The sequence below is a fragment of the Furipterus horrens genome, unplaced genomic scaffold, assembly GCF_987537825.1.
Source record: "Furipterus horrens unplaced genomic scaffold, mFurHor1.1.pri manual_scaffold_1, whole genome shotgun sequence".
Lineage (NCBI taxonomy): Eukaryota > Metazoa > Chordata > Mammalia > Chiroptera > Furipteridae > Furipterus > Furipterus horrens.
The window spans coordinates 6550814-6573757 of NW_028327171.1; the positions used below are offsets into that span (position 1 = coordinate 6550814).

General features: G+C 47.5%; 1 protein-coding gene across 1 annotated transcript in view; it reads left to right on the forward strand.

Moving 5' to 3' along the window:
• PCP4 (Purkinje cell protein 4) overlaps positions 1–22944 on the forward strand; it is a 60909-nt gene that overhangs the window by 24090 nt on the left and 13875 nt on the right. Inside the window, exon 2 of the mRNA XM_090277478.1 lies at positions 8760–8811. Coding sequence (XP_090133604.1) covers positions 8760–8811 — 52 coding nt within the window. The remainder of the gene's footprint in view (positions 1–8759; positions 8812–22944) is intronic.

Below are 22944 nucleotides of genomic sequence, written 5' to 3' on the forward strand. Positions count from 1 at the left end.
TCTGCTTTTCAGAAAAATTCAGGGACTCTCTTTTGGGAGAGTCCTTGAATGAGGCGCCTTTGATATTCCCAGGAAACCACCAACTTAATGACTCACTGGCCCCACGCGACCACCTGCGACCTGCCAGCTGTCCAGCTATTTATCTCCGTTCACTGTGCATTTGCTGAGGTTTCACTCCTCTGCTCCTTTAAAGTCTGGCATTTCACCTGAGAGACTCACGAGCCTTGTCTGTAAAGCACAGAACACAAAACCATAGAAGCTTTTTTCTTCACGGCGATCCACAGAAAGCATCGAAAATGCTTATCAGGACCCACGGAGCTGCTTGAGGGCGGGTCTCCATCTTGATGTGTCTCTTGTGCTGGGTGTTGATTTTGCAAAGAATTTGCAATACCTGAACCCGTCTACGCCAAAGACATGCAGCTCTGTGCTTTTCCTCTTATTTATGAGCCATCTGAGGAAGTGCTTGTCACGATGCTACCATTTTGGGGGTACCAGAAACACTGAAGTCATCAGAAATGTGAACATCGGGATGCAACAGCATGAAAGGAAGATAGCACCGTGGAGAAAAATTACTTAGGAAAAAAACGCATCGCCAGGGACTAGATGGCATTAAGGAGCATTTGCTAACAAGGCCTCTAAGCCACCATGGGAACAAGATGGGTTTTTCACTTCATCTTTGCCAAATCTCCGCAATGACTCAGTAGACAGAATCCTACAGAGGGCAGGTGTTGGCCACAAAGCGAAAAATGTTAAAAAGTACCTAAAAAGAAGTACTCTCCCTTCTCTTGTTACACAGATATCATCGACTTGATATTACCAAGTAATACTTCTTCTGGAGAACACTGTCAAGGATAAACATATGGGGAGCGCATACCTACTGGGTGCCTGGTTCCTCCACGTGGCCAGTAGGAATGAGAGGTTATGATCTGTCCTCAGAGGGAGGGAATGGAGATTGGACAAGGGATTTCCTCAGCGATGCACATTTGGCGGGGGTGCTACTGCTCATACTCCTTCTTAAGTGGTAGAAAGCCCCCCTTGACCCCCATTGAGGTCCCTCAACCATGCCCCTGGTCTTAGCTGTCTTGAGTCAAGCTCTTACCTACAATATTGAGATGGTTGGTTTAGTTTCTGTTTGTCCCTCCAGGTTGTAAACCATCAGTGAAAGAATGTGTCCTTCTTTTTGGGACCCTTAGGGCTCAGCCCAGTGCCTGTTTTTTTTTGGAGGAAAAGTAAACAATTATTCCCTGCCATGAGTCACCTCCCTACCCCGACTCCCAACCATGGATTGAATCCGGGCTTTGACACTGAATCTGTGACCTTCACTGTCTGCCGATGGCTTTGCACATGGGTGAAGGTACCTACTTTTGGTAATCTGCCTTTGAGGAGAATCTTTTATTTGTTAGCCTGGGAGAGACCCAAGTCCTCTCACCGGGGAGTTTACCTGTGGTGCAGCAGTGAGGGGCTGGCCCCAGGACTAGGAGGACTCTGACCCTTCCTCCCCTGATGGCTCTGTGAGCCAGAGGCTGTGAGGGTCCCTTTGTTCTTTGTCTCCATGGACCTGGCTTCCTGGGGCTTGTCAACTTTTCTCCCGTGTGGCCAAAGCAAATGCATGCATAGAGAGAGCTCCTTCCAATATCTGGTGGCAAAATGAGCTAGTCTCTCTGGGAGATGTGGGAAGAAAGGGTGGAGAGTCGGTGGGACCCTGGAGACCCTGGGGATGACCTGGGGTCCTTACTGCTTTGAAGGCTTTTTGTTCCTCAGCCCTAAAGTTCTTCTGAAGTGGTGTCTTTCTAGGCAAGTCATATCTCGCCAAATTAAATATCATTCCAAGTTCTTTGAGAAAATACACATTTACTCACTTAAAGGCCATAGGTATAGATTCAGAAAATACTCTTGGACTGTCATTTCTATCCCTAATTTACCCTGCTGAAATTTACTTCCCATTTATTCTTTTCAAATTTCTGAAATAAAAAAAATTAATATCTTTTAATGGGAACTTGGATTTCATCCTAAAGATGAAATAATATGTGCTGGCGTAACCCGAAAGATGAATACTGCAGCATTCTGGAAATCACGTAATAAAAACTCTCAAAATGACAGGACAAATGCATAACCTGCCATCAGAGCCCACGAGAAGGCTGCAGATGAAAGGTTTCAAAGGCTGTCTTAGAATAATTTTCTCAAGCCTCAAAATCACTGCACTTGAATCTTTTACTTATGTGTGACCAGAGCCTGGCGGAGCCACTCAGGGGCCTGAGGCAAAAGGAACTATCAGTAATACTGATGGATCGATCCTGTCTTTAGGTAAAATGTCAATATTTGCTTATAGTGACTTTTCGCCATATTTTTAATTTTTCTAAAATATTGAAGTCCACCATTATGTTTTTCAGCTTCACTGAGGTATCATTGACGGATAAACATTTAACATCCTTAAATAGTACAACACGATGATTTGATATACATATAAATTGTGAAAGAGTCACCCCATCAAGTTCATTACCACGTCCATCACTGAGCATATTTATCTTTTCGGGGTGTGAGAACCTTTTAAGTCCTCCTCTCCTAGCAGAAGGAGATCATACAGCGGCGATATCCGCTGTAACCATCACCTTCGACGCCAGCTCTTCAGCTCTTACTCATCTCAGAGCTGAAAGTCTGTGATCTGTCAGCAGCCTCTCTGTGTATCTCCCACCCCCGACCCTGAGAAACCACTGTTTGCCTCTCTGTTTCTCTGAGTTTGAGTTCTTTGATCAGATTCCACATATAAGTGATCCTGTGCAGTGTTTGTCTTCATTAATAAGTTTCTCGGTACCCCTCACCCCCCCCCCCCCCCCAGGGTGGAACATAAGCCGGTTTACAGTTGTCGTGTGGAAAAAGCCATGTGGGTGTGGTAATCACAATGGCTTCATTAATTCGTAAGAATGTACGATGGACGGCCCAGTGCACTTAGGTGCTCAAAGTGCCGGCTTTCATTATTTACACCTTCTTGTAGTCTTTGAAAATCGGTAAATAAACCTGGATTTCGGGGACTTGCTTGGGTGAGCCCCACTGCCACCTGATGTGGTTGGATTCAAACCTCCTTGGCCCACCCCTGTAGTTCGTGCCTGAGAAATGTCTCTCTCACCTGATCCAACAAAGACAGCTCCAGAAACAATAAGATTTTGTGTCGATTTCAGGAGGAACCACGGTGGGTGGGGGCGTGATCAAGTCACCCATTGTCACTGGAAGCCTAGGCTTTGCGCCCCAGGCAGTCCGGCTGCTTTGGCATCTGTTGGTGTTGTTCGGGAAGACAGCACCCTTTCTAGTCACAGTGACGCTGTTTAAGACATCGGGACTATGATGCGTGTGGCCAGACATGCCTTCATAGCCACTGCGAGCTCAGGGTTCGGGGAGAAAGGGATGTGAAGTCAGTTACTCACGGGAATGTCGGCGTGGCCTGTCCAGCTCAGGGAGCACCTCATGCACCAGGACTGTCCGTGATTTTGTGACTTGGTTGGGAAGAGCCACCCAGCCCAGTTTATGTGCCGAGTCACGCGCCTCTCACCAGGCCTCTCCGCGAGGACCGCTGTGGGAGGCCAGCTCAGCGTGGGCTCCGCAGACGTCAGGCAGGCGTGAAGTGACAGCATGTTACCTGCTGCCTGCGCTGCACTGTGGGTCTCCGCCTCTCCCCCTCCTGCTCTGGGGCTTCTTCTGTGTCCCCGTGCAGGTGCTGGCTTCGAGACATTGCCTAGGCTCCGAGCATTGGGCTCTGACACTGTGTGGCACGTGTCTGGGACGAGGGGGAGGCAGGGGTAGGTGATTCCACCTCCTCCCTGCCGGGGTCTGTCCGCCGATGCAGGCCGCACAGCCTGGACGGGCACAAGATCGGCGTCTGCGTGTACCTGGCAGTGCCACCTGGGCGAGGGGCCCTCCCATCGCTCTCTCTTCCCCGTCCTCCTCCCTCCTTCCTGACACCCCCTCTCCCATGTGCAGCACAAACAGAATTTGTCCCAGGCTCTGCCTCCTGGGAAACAAAACCAACAACCATAGTCTTATTTTCTTGCAGCTCCTGCTGCAATGGGACTGTCAGGCAAAAATTACTTCAGAAATTACACCTTTTTAATACCACTCCTGGCTTTTTATAGCAACTTGGCACCCACTAGATTATCAGAAGGAACGATCATACGCTCACCCTTTATTTAGGCTCCTTTTAATTGGGGGCTTATCAAATTCTGAAATGCTACCTGGTTATTAGTTAACATCTCCGAGGAAGGGTGTCAGGTGTGAGCTGCCCAGCGCGCGTCTGAGAGACGCCCCTCTCCGGCTGTGGAACCCCCTCAGCAGGTCCCCAGCACGCACGCAAGCCCCGGCTCGTGCTGGGGACAAGGGTTCCTGGAACGCTGGGATTTTAACTCCTCGGGCCACGTCCTTAGACGGGTATTGAGCATTTGCTAGTGGTGAAATGGAAATAAGATAAAAAGAGGTAGTTTTGAGGAAAACATGTCTGTGTTTGAACGAGACAAGGAGTTTTCTTATTTGTGATTCTCAGGGTAAATAGATGGAAATACATTTCCTCACCCAGGAGGCTGGTTCCTTACAGAGGTCCCGGGAATGACGTTGTCTTGATATGTTTGAAGAGGGAATGCCAGTGTGCCCAAGGTGGACGGGCACAGAGCTGGCCTGAGCAGCAGGGACTCGGACTTCAGAGAGCTGAGGAAGGAAGGGACTGTTATTCTCCTAGATCTGTAGGGGCACGTGGAAGAGGGCGCTGGGTCTGTGTGGGACAAGGTGTCTCCAAGGGTCCCAGACAGGAGTGTTTTATGAACGTGAAGCCATTAGGGTGGGAGTGGAGCTTGAGTTGCCCAGAAGACCTGAATGAGAATGTCCATGTCAAGTGCCATGATGAGGGGCAGATGACAAGGAACACGGTGAGATTCTTCTGGAAGCAGAATTATTATAAGAAGGACTCCTGTCTCTGGTTTTGCTGTGTTGAAACCGTGCTGATTTATTTTGCCTCCGCTTATTCCCCCACCAAAGAAAAATTAAGCAAAAGCCCGTGTATGTGCAGCACTGCTGTTCTCAGTGGCCGGGACGCGCTCTCTAGGCCAGGCTGAAAACAAGGGAGGAAATTCTGCTGATAGAAGCGTGTGGAATGCCACGTGTAGGAAGCTCTTAATACACTTGTGCTTCGTGGTCTAGAGAATTTGGACAGTATATTCTACATGTTTGCTTTAACCTAGTGATTGTGATGGTATCTTCGGTCAGAGGGCATTTTCCTGCCTTCTGCTTATGCTAATGGACCAGGTTGGATGGATATGGAAACTGAATGACGCGGTGGTGGTATTCATGATACCCCTGAATCATTTCTGAAGACCCTGGAACAGAGCTTGACACTCAAAATCTCACATCGGGGTTTGCCCTGAAGATGGTCTATCATGCCCCTTCCCTTTAACATTTCGTCTTATTTATTAGTCCAATTAGAATAATTGAGGTGTGGCTATTTCTGTTCCGCAGGCAGCACAGGCTCTCAGCCTGCTGATCTCATGAAGAGGTGGGGTCTTCTTCCACTTGGTGATAAGAGTGGGTGGGGGGAAAAGGCAGCCTCCTCCCTCAGAGCACTGACTTTTATCAAATTGTGAAAAAGAACTTTTTCCCTACTGACATTTGGAGAACGATGTCCAACCATCCATCCATCCACCCATCCATCCACCCATCCATCCATGTACCCATCCATCCACCCATCCATCCATCCATCCATCCATCCATCCATCCATCCACCCATCCATCCACCCATCCACCCAACCATCCATCCATCCATCCATCCATGTACCCATCCATCCATCCATCCATCCATCCATCCATCCACCCATCCATCCATCCATCCCTCCATCCATCCATCCATTTCAGCACAGTTTAGCTATGGGTCCTTGTGTTATTTAAATTTCATGGAGGACCTCACAGCCATTCTACCATTGATCCCTGGACTGTTGGTTTGACTCTGCTTCTTTGTATAAGTCAAGTGTCCTTAAAACTCTCTCTGGGTGCTATTGAAGTCACATTGACCTTTACACGGGACTCTCCCTGCATGCTGAGGGAGGCCCTTGGGGGATACTGGGAGATGCTCAGGCTCAAGGGTTTACAGGGAGGACTTGGATTCCAGGGTCTCTGGGTTGGAGTTAGGAGTCTGCCACTTCCCAGCTGGAAGACCTCAATCAGATCCTCTCTGTGCTCTGGGATATAGTCTATAAAATGAGGCTGACGAGGATAATGGTGCTGTGTAGCTCGTCAGGGATGTTGTCAGAATTCTGAGTTGATGATGCACGGGAGCCCTTGAACAGGTCTGGCCATGGCCTGTGTGGATCCTGACCACCCCGACACCAGCCTGACTTGGACTCTCTTCATTTACTGATTCAAGGAAATTTCAATGACCACACCTGGTGATAAAACAATCACGTGTGATAGCCACCAAGATCCTGAGGACAGGAAAGCTCTTGGGTGATTCCCCATTGCTCTCAGCCTTGCCTTAAAAATGTCACAAGGTCCCGAATAATTCTGAAAAAAAAAAAAAAAAAGATGCTTTCAATGACTAGTTCTTTTTTGTCAGGATCATTTTCTTGTTCATCTTCTTATTACATCTACCAGCTATATTTTCCATCCATCAGAGGAGATCTGACATAAAAACCTCATCTTAGAAATCCTGAAAAAAGGACTCTTTTTTCTCCCCAGTGCACATTTCATTTGGTTTTCTTCAGGTTTCCAAAAAGTGATCCTTTACGAAATGAAGTATTCATGACATCTGAAAGGTGTCAATGTTTAAGGTGGTTAAAGACAGTGGGGTTGAGTGTGCGCCTGTTTTGCACTTGTAAGCTGTTTAATTGGACTTTATTCAATTCTAGAACACTGTCCTTCTATTTCGCGGAATTAGATTTTTTTTTAATGAGCCATTTACACATAACGCGGGGGACGGGGGAGGGTTTGAACATCCCTGACAGCTGCTATGCCGCTGGCTTGGTCCTCCGAAAGGGTGATCAGGTTTCCATCAAGTGCAACAAACTTGAACTTGCCAGCTTTGTGTTTGAAAAAAGGAGCTATCAGAATACACACAGGCAAGAAGAAAGGGGCACTTTTACTTGTGCATCTACTCTTCTTAAGACTAGTGTGATTTGGTTAAATGAAGGTGGCGTATATGACAGGTTGAGCACTTTAGATAATGATACCGTGACATGGGGCCCTAACTCAAGTGCGTTGAAGAACAATGGATATTGGCTGAGAACTGCAACCTTCTCCCTCCATGGGAACATAGGAAAGATCTAGCGTTCTGAAGATGTAAGGTGTTCCAAGTTAAATATAGAAAGAGACCCACATTGATGTAAACTTTCCACCTTGTCACCGTTTCAACCACTTCCTGCCAGAGAGAGGTGGTTCTAACCCCTCAGAACAGGACTGATCTGGGGGAGGGGGCATTTACACTTCACATGGACTGGAATGGGGGTATGTGCACATGCCTGCGTGTTGGGGTTGGTAATAAATGGGAGACTTGACTCTGCCTCTCTCAGGTTAGTGTCTGCACAAGGCAATAGGCATTCACAGGGAGGGTGACTTCATTAACACAAGTGTTAGTCATTCATCCTATTTATTTACATGAATCAGAGCCTGAAAGCAATGTTTTCCCCAGCAAGGTTGACTAAGGGACCTGGGGATTTCTTAGGAGAACACTGAACACTAATGGGAACTGATTAACTGATTGTTATTTCTTTGATATTTTTTTTAGGCTAAAGTCTTGGACCAAAATATAAATTTTTGAGGGCATCTTTACCCCTTAGTGGGAGGCACCTATAGTGTTTTTCTCCTTGTGAGGTACCCTGCCTTTCTTTCCAAGGTCCCATGCAGATAGTTATGTAACCAGGACAATTCCTGCACCACACTGACCTCTGGGCAAGAAAGTCCAGTCTCCAGTCTTGACTGTGACCTTGGACAAACCAGTCTCCCTACCTGGCTTCATTATTTTTTTCACCCAAGTTAGAGACTTTACATGTCTTCAATTCTTTTCAACTTAAAGCATATTTTCTGATAATTACTAGAAAACTTGATTGATAAACTACTTCTCTCTCCCTGGCCTAGAACAATTCAGAACATCCTGGTATTAAAAGCAGTAGCTAAACAGCCTTGAGGAAACATGCTTACATGTTTACCTGTGTAATGCGTTTCACGCAGCTCCTCACACGCAGACCACCCTGCTTAAACTTTCAAGTCTAATCATGAAATATCTATACTTCTGGTCAACCAGGTAAAATAAACATGCATAGGAGAGGCCTAAATGATGGTAGAAAAAATAATTCAACAATAGGAGAAAATGTGGTTATCAAAATAATTTTTTTAGTTGATTAAAACTTGTTTCAATAAGACACTGGACACTGTGATTGGAATGCGAATACAGAAGCGTCATGGTCACCCCTGACGAAGGTGACAGTTCCCATCTTCTTGCCGTTGGCACAGACCCTTGGCTGTTTCCCTTCTGTTTCCAATGAGGTTGTGCTCTGTCAACCACAGTCGCTCGTCTGCTGTCCTGTGGGAGGCTGGCCGGGTCCCTTCAATAGATCCTTTCTTGGGTGGAGCCTTTCCTGGCCTCATAAGTACCTTGCCTTCACCCCCTGAGCTAAAGTAATCCAGAACTTGATATAATGAAGGAGACATGTGGAACAGTAAGAGTGGCACAATAATTCTGAGTGTACTTGATAACGTTATCTTTCCCTTTTCTTTTCTGTTTTTAATGCCTTTAGCGACAAGGTGCGGAGGCCACCAATGGAAAAGACAAGACATCCGGCGAAAATGGTAAGATGACATGAGCAGTCCAGCCACTTACTGTTTTCCCACTGGTGGCCGTGCGCGTGCGGCCGGTGCGGGTCGTGCGTTTTAGCGACGTGTTCTCTGTGGGCATCACGGTCTGGTTTTACCAAGAAAGCCGAGCTAGCTAAATGCAGTGGTAGAAACAGCCTACTCCCCAAAGGATGACTCCCGTTTTGGGCAGCATGATAATTACAGTGCAAATATAGTTCTCTGCTTCCTTCATTAGGGTTGGTGAGAACCATCCCAGTTGTTGTGAGGATAAAATAAGATCAAATGAGATAAATGCTCTGAAAACTGTGAAGTGCTCGACTCCTTAAAGGAGGTTTGAAAATCTGCTTCAGCCCTCCCCAAACAGGGAGCCCGGGGGGGTCCCCGGGGAGGGACGGGGTCAGGGACTGTCCTGCACTCCGTCATTCACCAGAAACTGGAAGCACATAGCAGAGACCGGTGTATTTGCGTCCTGGGACCCCAGTCTCCATCTTGGCCCCAATCTGCAGGAATGGTCACATTTTAAGGGTGGGGACACTGAGGCTTGGAGTAGGGGAGCTGGGATGTGACTGGGAGCGTGGAGTTGGAAGAAGACGACGCTGAGAGTAAGCGGTTGTAATGCAGGATGACACTTCATAGTGAAACATGCCCAGGTGGCCCGAGGACTTCGGTCAGGGTTCTGGTGAGAGTCTGCTGCTCTCACTTTTGGTTCATCATCAAACTGGCCTTGCGTCCTGCTGGAGAGACTTAGGCTGGCGCTGACTCATCCAGGTGTGGGAAGTGCTGGTCGCCCACCCCAGCTGTAGAAGTTCCCTGGGGGCCTCCAGGCCACTTTGGATGCTCCGTCGTGAGTCTGAGCTGGGGCCTGAGCAACACTCAGGTCCTAGAATGTTCCTCTGCACTGTACTCATTGGCACCTGGCTGACTCACCCAGCTGTTTCTGGCCGTCCTATTAGGTAGGGTCATGATGGTGACCCCTGGGGTGAAAGGTCATTATATCAATAAGTAGAGGGTTTGGTGCCCAGGGATGTCTTGATCAGAGCTGGCAGAGAGGCTGCAGGAGGGAATAAGTTTTTTCACAAACCTTCCTGCTGTCCAGGCCTCTTTCTGTCCCCTCTGTGTAACCCGGGGAAGGATGGGCTGCCTGCCATACAGGAGCTTCCCGATTTTCCTGGTTCATAGAGTCATATCCACCTCTTCATTGGAGTTCATTTTCATAGACCCTCAACACCTTGGAATCATGGGGCTTTATTGGCAAAAGTCTCCTCAGAGACCCCCCGGTGGCACCTATTTTCAAACCTTTCGCTCTCACAACTTCTTTTTAATTCTTAAAAATTCTCGAGGACCCCAAAGAATTTTTGTTTATATTGGTTATATCCATGGATGGTTCCCATATTCAAAATTAAAGTGGATAAATTTTAAAAAGATTTACTCATTCATTAAAAATAAACCGATACACCTATGGCATCTTAACATAAGTCACGTTTAAAAAGGAAGAGTAATTATATTTTCCAAAACAGAAAAACATTTTTAGTGAAAGAGTAGCCAATCTCTTTAATTTCCATCTGTATTCAGTCTGTCGTAATATCACAGGTCATGTAGCCTCTGGAAAGTTCCACTGTGTGCTCATGAGAGAATGAGATTTAAAAAAACAAACAAAAACAAAAACAAATAAACAACAACAACAAAAAACCCTTAATAGTATAAAAGATAATTTTGATTTTGAGCGCCCCCTTAAAGGAGGAGGCACCCCTAGGGTCCCTGGTCCTCACTTTGAGAATGGATGCTCTGGTGGAACTCCTGTGGCAGTCCTGGGGAGCCTGGAGTCTGAAGACCAGGCGCAGGAGGGCCTGAGACAGGACTGGGTCCCTTGTGTTGATGCCTCTGTCCCTTGGCTTTGCCCTGGTGTCCCACAGAACCTTCTAAGCCCATCTATACGCTCAGTGCTTTGCACCAAGGAGAATTATAAGCAGTTACAGAAAGGATTACTTTCTACCATTCCAAGGCACGGAATTTCGCTCAGCCAAAAATCGATCTATGCTAGTAAAAACTAACTGTGTCTTTTCTGGAGGTATAAAAATTAATTGAAAAATTCAAGATGCTGTTCAAACTCTTCTTTATATAAAACTCTAGATCTTAGAAGATATTAATTTCTGAGAAGAAAAAGAGAAATTTAGAATTTAGAGATCATTTGATATAATTGTGCTATATAAATTCAAGTTATTATTAACACATACCATAATTTCCCACAAAAGTGCTCAGGTATGATATATGTACACAATATTTTATTATAATATTAAGTGTGTTTTGGCTCTAAAAATGAACAAAGACAATAGTTAGTAACAATGCAACAAACATTGGGGTAAAGACTTCTAGAAGTGGTCTAAAAGACATTTTTCTAAAAATTTAAGTTGCTTAATTTCTTATTCTTAAATTCATCACATGAGGAGATCCTCTGGGTTAACTCAATATTACATTCCATTTGAAAATCAAATTATTTTACTCCGTTATCACAGGTGTCTAGAGAGATCTTTTATCTTAATGTATACTTCCTGCTAATACAAATGGTGCTGCCTACATGTGTTGAAGAGCAGGGACCCACGGGAATAGATCTATGAAGCAAAGAACATGAAAATGTTATGAGATTTGGGTAGTAGTCAGTTAAACGTAAGCAGTCACTTAGTCCCAAATTTCATTAGTCATTGACTCGGCAAAGTGTTCTTACTTCAAATATGAATTTAATTTCGGTCTCCATTTAACACTTAAAGCATGAAGATTATGGAGTGAATTATGAGCGTCTTGAAATTGTAATTTGGATCACAGAAGACACAAGTCAGATACATTAAAACTCTGGAAGGATCTAAATTTGCGGGCTCGGCGGGAATTTTATTATGTTAACTGTGCCTCAAGAGGGCCATTGGCTGGGAATCTTGATTCTTGTTTTTGTTGCCATGGCATTTATTGATGTGACACATGACACGTGTCCACTCCATATCCAGAATGCCCCTGAAACATGACATTTATCTGCTCTGTACCCAGAATGCCTTTTTGCTTTCCGGAACACCAGCCTCTGAAGACACAACCCAGCAAATTCAGGTGTTTTTCATCTCATCTGTGGTTTGGAGATAGGTTTTTCAGAGACATTAGGGTTATTGTTATTTCTTGGTGGTTCAGAGATTTTCATTCCCATCCAAACAAAGCACCTTTGTTATCTGATTAGTTTAAGCCAAGAACTTCATTTGTTTCTGACCTAATTAGCCCTACTTGAGGGAAACAATAGTCCATCGCTCAGGTTATAGTTCATCAGCTGTGTTAACAGCGAACATGTTTATAGATACAGATACAACTTTCTGAATCTAGATTCTGCACCACTCATGATCAATCTGGAGCCACTCAAAAGATTCATTTGCATGACAGTAGTTTTGCTGGATAGCTTGATCTTGAAACCCGTCCTCCAGAGAGACTCCAAGAGTTAAATTTTTTATTGACAGAAAAAGTAGAAAACCGCTGGAAGCAGAGTGGCTGCTGGGAGGCTTCCAGTCCAAAGGGAAGATTTATGAATAATAAACCTCCGACAGAGCTCACTTCCAGAGCCTGGAGGCTTACCCCAGCTAAATTGAATTTCTAAAACGGGAATGCCTTTCTCCTGACTTAGTGAGCTGTGATACATTTGTTTCCAAGAGGCCAGGTCTCTGGAGGGGACCCGCATAGATGCACCTGATTTTAGCAGAGGATCCCCTCCAATCCCAGCTGCCCGTAAAGGCCTAGGAGGCAGTATGATTCTGAACTACCTGGGGGCGGGGGAGGCCAACTGCACCTGCACTTTCTTTGAGGTGTGAGGAGCCATCAAACACTCAGGAATGGCATTGAATAGATGTGCCTATTGTTTTGGAAGGCAGATTGTGGCTTGAGAAGTTTCTAGTAGGTGTGGGGACATGCTAGGAGCACATAGATTTAGTTGGCTTTGATATAATTATAGGAAAGCAAACCATGAATAACCTGAACCTTGTTGTACTGGGTACCATCCCCTCTTTGTTTTAAATGAACCCAAAACCATGGAAGTTTATCTCACCTTTAGACTTGAGGGCACACACATGCACACACATTGTAAATTTATCTCTCTGCTGTCAAGTAGGTGAAGAGAGAGAACTGATTGAGAAAGACCTGATTCACAGAATGATCGTCGTCGGCAGCCGTCCGTCTCGAGAGACGATGGTGTAGCTTCTTAAGAGTCTATCTGCACCGCCGAGAATGGCTGTGTAGTCCGACTCGGGAGTGACACGGTATCTGTCTCCTCCCGTGTTGAATCGACATCTTGCGATGACGCTGGAGTGTCCTCTCCAGTGAAGCTGAAGCTACAGAGCCTGGGCAGGGTGATATGGAGGGTCTGCTGTTGCCCATGCAGCAGACCCCCCCTCTCTTCGCAGCTGAAGGGTCCAAGGGAAAGACAGAGTCGATACAGCTTGGCTTCAGGTGCGCCGCAGGAGTTGCCGGTGTTGACTACAACGTCAAACCGCCTTAGGGACTCCGGCTCCGGATTTTCTGTCGGGGTTTACTCCCTTAGCCTTTCCCCTGAAGAGGTATGCCGCAAGGCAGCGGAGGTTTTTTGGAGTCAGAGTTTTCCTTCTCTGATGTGCCCTGACTGGAAGATCGAACCAGCGACACTTAGCTCGCAGGCCGACGCTCGATCCACTGAGCCAAACCAGCCAGGTCACAGAATGATACATTACTATTAATCTGAGCATGGTTTTTCAAATAAGAAATAAAATCCAATATTTATTTCCAAAGCACTTTACACTGCTCCTGCCCCTTGCCTCCAGATTCATTGAGCAGATAGTACCATTTTCCCCTTGGTGTTCTGGGTGCCTGGTGGTCTGTGAGTACCTACAAACTGACTCGGGCAGATTTTTGCCTGGGATCCACTTGTGCAATCGCTGCCGCTGCGTTTGGGGACGTGTGTGGGTGAGGTTTCATGTGGGCGGGGGGAGACATCAGCCTGGAGGAGAAGGCACCGATGATGGGTGGGTCCAGGACCGGGAAGTGATGGAGCGCTTGGCTCTGCACCGGGGAGAGACGGTCAATTCTGGCAGGAGGCCCGGCCAGGCTGCTCTTGTTCCTGCACATGGGAAGGTTGGGATGGAAGGCGAGAGGAAGGAATTGCAATTTCGAGGGCTCGTGCCTTGTATCAGTCTAACACGCTGACGTGACTTGGTTCTACTTTAGATTGGGAATGTGACCGGAACCCACAGCCTGCCATGCAGGTCTGTGGCTTTCCTACAGGCTGTGTGCGGGCGTCTGGGAGCCCCAGGTTTCTGAGCCTCTACTCCACACGGACCATCTAAGATGCCAGTTCTGCATCCGTCACAGTAGTTTAGGTGGGAACTTGCTGTCCTAACGAAGCCTCTTGGGAAAGAGAAAAACACAACCTAGAAATCTGAGAGGCAACAGGTATTGGAAACTGTACTCTTGAAAATGTTCACAACTGCACCTGGCTGTGAAGGGATTGGTCTTTAAGGTGGGCCACCATTCTCCAGACAGAGAGCTCTACTTCTGGTCCTGCTACCTTAAAGCAGCTGTGAACCTCAAGAAGCCCAGCAAGCGCCCCTGCTGGTCCATTATGAGCGCTGCCATGAATACCTGGCAGACGTGTGAAGCTTTCAGGGCAAGAAGCCAAAGGATTTCACTCCCCATCTGGGTCTCTTGGCCTTTTCCCTCCTTTTTCCAGAGTTAAAGCAACCAGAAAGAAAAAGTCAAAGCAATGGTGGATGAGATACTATGTCACTAGTGGGGCATATCCATTGTGCTGTTGGCTCTGAGCATTCGAAAAAGTCTATATTCTAGAAGGAAGATATGGGTACGCAGGTTGCTGCTGGCTACTGATTCAGGTGGGAGAAAAATAAAATTACACTTGCTTATTAAAGCCAGACGGTTAAACCATCAGGGTCTCCACACAAACCTGGTCGATGGCAATATTGTTCAGGTGAGAGGATTCTGTCTGGGGCTCAGTTAAGGGATCAGCATTGACAAGGAACTTATTACCATCAATGTCAGTTACAAGAGTGGGTTCTTCCTTTGCATTAGAATAACTTCAGCGTGCAAGTCATACCTTGGATAGACACAGTGCTTCTGACTCAGCATGCTTGAACACTGTCACTAGGAGTAGAGATATTTACCTACTCCTGCTTATGACCCTCTGAGTCTGTATACATTGTATAATTGAAAATGCTCTTATGCATGATCCTCTGTTTGATTCCATTGCATACTTGGAGGGTGGGTAGGGAGGCCATGCCAGGCAAAATTTCTCAGGAGATCAGGTGATTTGCCTGAAGTCACATCAATCAGAGGAGGAAAGCTTTGGTTATCTGGCTTTTGGTCCGAACACACCGGACCATCTTCACTGACACCCTCTCCGGAGCTTACTTTTCACTGGGAGTCTTGGTTGCACACTGGCAACGAGGGTGGGCTGTTGTCTGAGTCCGTGGATCAGAATGAGATTCACAGCTTCCACTCTGGCCAAGCTGAAACTGTGGTCTGAGCAGCGTCATGATCACATCAAATGGGTTCTCTAGCCTTTGGCAAGTACATGAGATCTCTGAGTAATTACAGGGATAGCCATGTTCATTTTTAACACTAAAACATTAAAGCAATATGTTAATTTGTTGGCTTATCCATATTTTTCATTCTCTTTTTTTCCTTCCTTCCTTTTTTCTTTTTGAGCTTAAACACTGGATAACTTTAGACTCACTGAAGATAGAATTTTGTTCCATATCACATGGAGAAGGCCCATATGCTTTAGTGCAAAACTGAAATGATAAATTATGCTAAAAACTTGCCATTTAAGATCTTGTTAAGCTTATGAAGTAGATTTACCAGAAAAATGACAATCCTACCCTTAGGAATCCTGCCCCACTCAGGAGACTGGAACGTTTCGTATTCTGCTTATCAATTATTAGGATGGAAATAGTATTTTTCAAGGGCTTGAAAATATATATATATATTGTTTGGTAAGGAGGTGAAACACTCCATTTTATTTATAGAATTAATTTGCACAGCAAGCATCTTTTCAGAAGAGAGAACCACCTTGAATCTCAGCCTGGCCTACGTGATAAGATGGTTTAAACGTGGGTTCATCTGCGATTACGCAGGCATGTAGAGACGCTAATGCCTCTTGGGAAAGGATATTCTTGCTCCATCGAGTGGGCCTACTTGTCTTTAGAAATGGGACTCCTTTATTACGCTGGACTGCTCTGCCATCCAAGTTGCGCAGGGCAAAAGGAGCCTCGGTGTTCCTGGGACCGTCGTGGGGGCATCCGTATGGCCCCCATGGGGCATGCTTCAGACCCGAGCGCAGAAGTCTCCCTGTGTCTCAAAAGAAAGCTCTCTGTCAGTGATTCTAGAACAGAGGGTTGGGGGTTCCGGGGAGAGCCGGGGGCCTGCTGTGAGCTCACCTAAATTCCTCTCGGCACTCTTGACTGGCTTCTTCCAGCATTCTCAGTCAGTAACGCATTGGAGTTGCCCATTGATGCTAATTAATCGTGAAGACTTGGCTTTATTTGGACTATTCAATTAGGAAGAGATGCTGTTTCACTCCAAGTGCGATTTTAATTTTCTCCTAAGCGGGTTTTTCCTTGTTTTCAGGAAGGGACCAGTTTTCATTACAGTTTTAAAGCTGAGAACAGACTGGCCCTGAATCCTCTTAAAAAAAATTTTTTTTTTATCACACTGTAGTTGGCACCCATATCACACAATATGATATGAGTTTCAGGTGTACAAGAGAGTGACTCGACATTTCTACACCTTACGATGTGATCACTAATAAGTCCAGTAACCGTCTGTCACTGTGCAAAGTGCTTCTGATACTACTGACTATATCCCTGTACTGTCCACTCCTTCTCAACGTGATGGTGGGTTTTTGTGGCCCTGCACTCAGGCCTCGTGTGGCAGGCCAGTGGCATCAGAGTGGCTTTGCTCCAGTGGCAGATGCCTCCCCTACTTGCCTTTTCGGGGAGTCAGGAGAGCAAATTAATGTCCTGGGTCACCACACGTCAGAGTTTGCCTGGAGATGGGAGCAATCTCACTCAGCCGTGTGCCCTGGAAGACGGGACCCCGACCGATGCCCCGCAAGTTGTCCGATGGCTGCCTCCTGCCCTTCTCCACCCTCTAGCCTGAGCCTTTGATGAGCAGTTATTAGGCCGGGCATACATCAAGCCTGGGCCTTCAGAGGGGGGCCACTGCCCACGTCACCTGCCATGAGGATGCCCGGGGGTTGGTGCCTCACACCCACCCCTTTTTAAAAAAGCGAACACGTACCATTTCTTTTCCAATGAGTTATTTTTTCCCAGTGCTTTCTAAACTGCATCCTAGTTCAAGCACAGCAGATAGATAATTGGAAACTTCTTGGTGTGAAAATTAATTTGAATCTCATTTTCCAAATAAGGGGCATAAAACGTCCCTGTTCTTTCTGGCTTCCATACTTTTTCATGGACTTGGCGAATATTGCTGGGTTGCTTAGTATGTTGGTTGTAATTTTGTGTGATTTCTGGTTTTGGGGTCATACTTTGTCGGGGATTAGAGATGGCTGCCATGTCGTTGGCTCCTGGGGGTTCCGGGTCCCCTCCAGCATCGTTGGGGCAGTTTGTGACCATTCAGACCCATAGCACAAGCCAGAGCCGAGGCATGTGACTTTCTGGGTCCAGACCTTAAAAAACTGGCAGCTTGCCCTTTTTCTCTCTGGGAGTAGTTGCAGTGGGAGAAGGCTGTTGTCGCTTAAGAAGCCTGGCTACCTTAAAGCCCTCGTGCTCAGAGGAAGCCTGAGTGAGCCACGTGGAGCAGCGGCTGGAGAGATGCCCAACCAGCCAGCGGCTGTGCAGCATCCCCCCACCCCGCGCGGCCAAGTTGGCTGGAAGGTGGGAGAAGTTCCCCCAGGTGAATCCGGCCCCAGGGCTATCTGGCTACCACTGTGTGGGAGGCTCCAGCAAAGAGTGCCCAGCTGTGCCCACCAACCTACAGAACCGGGGTGGAGGGAGACATTCACTCCTTGTGTTCAAGCTGCTCAGTGGGGATAGCTTGTTCCACAGCAACGATGAACTGGAACGCACCGAAACCTCCCACCCTCGCTGACATAGGCGGGTCCCCTGCCTCTCACTCCACTTCAAGTACGTCCGTAGTAGTTTTGTTCTTCTTTGCGGGTTAGAATATAATCTCTTCAGGATCTAGACCGTTAGGTCCTTAATAGCCAGGAAAGAGACGTTGCAAAACAGTACGGACTCAGGCTTTGTTTTGCTCATTTATTCAATCAAAAAGTGTTTGCTGAGCACCCGACTTGGGTGAGAACTTGTAATCAGAGCTGGGGATGGAATATTTTCAAAGGGCAGTGCTGGCAGAGCGGAGTCGGAAGTCCTCAGCATCAGATGTGTCTGTCACGGTCCTGGGAGGAAATAGAGGCCCACAGGCCACCGAAGTACTTGGAGGGGAGCTCACTGCAGAAGGCACTGTTTGCAGGGGCCTGTGTGGGGCTTTGGGAGCCCCACAGAGAACAATGTGGCACCTCAGACTAGAGTGGCAGGGCTGAAGGGAGGCGCCAGAACCCAGAGGGGGTGCCATGTGGAGGGGCGCCTGACATTGAAGGACATTCCCGAGCTCTGGGCAATTCTGTCGACTTTCAGGGTTGCTAGCTTTAGCAAATAAGAATACAGGATGCCCAGTTAAATTTCAGTGTCAGATCAGCAAACACCCATTTTTTTTTTTTTTAATAGAATAAATTTGTTCCATGGGATATTTGGAGCGTACTTTTACTACACTTTTTTTCTTTTTTTAATCTGAAGTTCATATTTAACTGAACAGTCTGTATTTTATCTGGCAACCCTAGCGGAAAAGGAGGCAAGGGAATAAATACCCAGATCTCTTTCTTTCTGTCTCCCCATTGCTTCTAGTACCACCCATTGGTCAAACCTGCCCAAAGCCACAGCACCCTGGCTGGAAAGAGCGGGAGGCTTGAGAGGGGCAGAGCTGAAAACTGCCCCAGTTCTTGCCAGTGCCTTTCCCTTCCTGGGCCCTGGGGCCAGGTCATCTGGGGCCCCTCTCCGTCTTCCCTAATTAAAAAGTGTAGCCTCTTATACTATAAGTGATTACAGCTTTACAAAGGCAAAGCAGGAACAATTTTTTGTAAACGCATTCTGGATTGGTTTCAGAAAAAAAAAAAAAAAGAAGAAGAAAAGAAAGCAGTCCATCAACACCATCCTTTTATTTTAACCGTAGAACCATTTGTTCGCTTCATATTTTTAAAGAAAGGAAAACTGTCAGAGCTGTTTTTGAATGATGATGTGGTTGACATTCTCACAGCAATTAGGCTGTCCCTGTGAAGGTTAATGTGTGCCTGAGGCAGTCAGTAACCGCCCCTCCCCCCGCCACCTGCAGGGGACATTCAGGAAGAAAAGGGAGGTGGCCGAAGACAGGGCTGGGGGTACTTAATAGGAATATAGCCAGGATGTGAGGGGCAGGTGAGGGTGGATACAGAGCTGGACGCTGTTGGAAGGGAACCCTTGCTGGAGCCCAGGCCAACTGGGAAGTGGCTGGGGGTGCAGAGCAAGCATGGTTCCCCTGAAAGTCAGGTCCATCAGAGCAGAAGAGAGGTGACAGCAGCTTCCGGCCTCCTGGGCTGTGGGGCCACCAGGGACCAAACAGGGGTGGGGTGTGGTCATGCACCCTGCGGTGAGCTGGAGCTGGAAGCCACACTTAGTCGTCCTGACCACAGGAAATGTCACCTGGGGCTACGGGCCTGATCCGGGACAGAGGCAGCTCTGAGCTGTCCCCAGCCCACCGTCCAGGTAGGAGAGGTGGAAGATGCTGCAATGGGCCTGCACTCTCCTGGACAGGCATCAAGGACCAGATCTGCGGCCCCTCAGGCCCCTCTCAGGGTCCCCAGTTTCAGTGTTTTGAGTTGAACTTCAAACTTGTGACGGCAGCGTCCGCTGCTGAGAACTGGGAGCAAAACCATCCAGCCAGAAGCCACGTCTCCTACCCTCTCCTCCCGCACCCAGCTGGGCGCAGAGTTCTCTTGGGCACCTCAGCGAGGAACTCCCCTAGAGAAATGAGGACCTGAGCCCCTTTCATGTAAACCAGACCACAGACATTCAAGAGGGAGGAAGGGTAATTATTATCGAGGGATCGCGGAGTTTAGAATATAACTATTGATAAACTTTGCTTCTTCCAGCATTAATGTGAAATATTTATGATTACTGTTTTTTTTTTTTTAACAGAAATTGCCCCTTTCATGAGCGAGAAGGCTAATTATTTGCACATTCCTAGATTTAATTTAATAAGACATTTAAAAATTATATTCCTCTTGAAGGTTACCCACTTCCTCCCCCCAAATGAATTAAACAGTAGGAGGGGCTTCCTCTCCACCCCTAGGAGTCCTTTGGGTTCTGGCCACGGTCGTCCTGGCCCAGCTGCCATGTCCCTTGTTCCTGTTGGGATGTGGACTCCAGTGACCATTGATCAGCTGAAATATGTATTGAGTCCACAGACCCAGGTCAGGACTGGGGGATGGGGAGACAGCGGCAGGGCCCCCGCCTTCACAATGTTTATGAGAACACCCCAGTAACGTACGACCTTGCGAGATGGAAGCCCGTGGGTGTTTTTGTGCTGGGCAGGCGCCTCCTTCAATATTTCTGAAGCCCACGGGTCTCGGTCTCTCCCTCCCATTGCTCCGCCCAGCCCCTGAAAAGGCTTGAACGCTGAAATGTGCTCTGCATTTGTTCGAGAAGCGCTGTCTGGAAAGCCCTGTCTCCTCCGATGTCAGAGAGAGGTTTGCAGGGCGAGCCCCCCGATGCTCCCCCATCACACCCTCCTGCCCCCCATTAGCTCAGGGACCCCAGAGCGCCAGGCCCCGCCTCTGCCCCACGGAACCCAGATGCCGCAGGCAGAACTGCTAACTGTGCTGATCCCAAGGAGACCCTGGGACTCATGCCTCCGACCTTCCAGAGACTTAGGGTTTGGGGGGTTTAAAGCCAATGGCAGTCTGAATTGACGTGTGCTCACCGAAGCTCCATTTCCCACCAGTCCCTAAGGAAAGCGTGTTTACAGCGCGCTTTGCCCTGGGGCAGATTACAAGGCCTCTCCTGGCCCCGTAAAGTGCTCAAAATGGGCCTCCCAGGTAGTCGTACTCAATAATCATTTCCTAGGAATTTCAGAAGAAAATCAAGAACCGGTTAGCATCAGATTTTTGCTGCATGTAACCATGGATTAGCTGTCACCACGCCACGGCCTCCTCTCGAGCCTCACTTGGGCATTTTGGTCGATTGCTTTTAGGATCTTTATTTTTAGGCCATTCCCTTGGGCCCGCTTGGCGGCTCAGGCAAGGCACGGAGTCTGATTCTGTTTGCTGTGGCGGGTGGGGGAAGGGTGAGTCCCCAGAGTTCCTCCTCCTGGCCCCTCCTTTGGTTTGGCCACCTGCCAGTGGCTAACCCGGCGGTGACTCATCTTCTCTCTCTGGGTCCCAGTTCCTGCTCATGGGATGATGTTGCCTTTAGGCCCCTGTCTGACTTGGACAGGTTATGATTCTGTGGCTGTGTGTGTTGCAGGTCACTCTAAGATGTTGGACTTCTTCTGAGTTTATTTTCTGACAACATTGAGGAAACATGGCCCAAGTCCAGAGGAGAAATCCGATGCTAATTTTGGTGGAGGCAGTAGAGGGGAAAGACGGTGCAATGAACAGAATCTGAATCAGACTGTCACCGGCTGGGAACATGTGATAACAAGTAGTATCACTGTTTCAACAAAATGGGGGAAAATGAGAAAATTCAGTCGTTTATCTGGACAAGCTTCATTTCGGTAACATGCATTTAATTTGTCAGTGGGGCCCCCCTGGTCAGGGACTGCCCTCCAGGCAAGGACAGGCGTAGACATTGGTCCACTCACTGCAAGAACGAGAAGAGGTGCGTGGGCTCCCAGGGCCGAAATGGGCACATCCGAGCACATAAAGAGGCTGTGGCCAGCCCACCTGGTACCTCTGTGACCCAAGTTCCTGCTGATTTACAGCCAGAAGGCATTCCAATTTTCTTTGGAAACTATAACCATTTCACCCGTGGGCCTGGATAATGGCACCTGGTGCCCCGTATTACTGGAACCGTGCATGATGTTGCTTGCCAGGGTGTGCCCTCTCCGGTCCCGTGGCAGTTGCGTACTGGGTAGTAGAGGGGTGTCTCACTTGCATTTTCTATAAACCCGGCCCATCGGCATCTTAGATTATGGCAATGCACAGAGGAGCGGAACTATTAGTTTGAATGTATGAGCCAGATCGCTTGGCGCAAAGCTAGAACTGGGTCCTAGGAAGACATCGTGAGCTACTTGCAGCTGAAATGTGCAGCCTCAGTCTGTTCACTTATCGCAAAGTGGAACAAAACCATAAAATACTGCCGATTACATATGTGGGCTGGAAGGAGCCTGGGGGTCACCCTGACTACTCACAGCTGGCAAAATGTAAGCCCCAGGGGCTGCTCCCTCAGTTCGGCTGAAAACGACTTTAGCAAAAGGTCAGATGCTGCTGCTCTGGGGAATGCTTCCATTCCTGATGGACTGACGTTACATACATCCCCCCCTAACATTCTCTCCACATTGGTTTTCCCCATCCAGTTACTGACATCAGCCTCTGTGAATGCTCCCTTGAACTACAGCAACTAAAAATGGATATTTTATCATGGCTTGAATTTTTGATCTAGACAGAAATTCCTCCACAACCTCTATGGATAGAATGCTTCAAGGGATGATATTATAATGCTGGTCCTTTGAAAAATTATGTTTTTTTTAAAAAAACGTATTTCAAAATGGAATAATTTAGAATCAGGTTGCCTGATACTGGCAGTTTCTCTGTTTCTGGAATTCTTCAAATAAAATACTCTGTTTTATTTTTGGTCTGTAGGAACTGCTGGGCGGGGTGGCTTCGAGGGGCTGTCCCAAGGGCAGGCGCCTGGCTCACCTGACACAATGTCACGTAAGAGACCCAGGTGTGATGGTGGCGATGGCTCGTGGACCAAACACAGCCCACACCTGAATTCTTCTGGAGCTTCACGACTTTCCTACCTCCTCAGAAAGCACTTCTTACCCCATTTCTCCTTAGAATCAGTTATC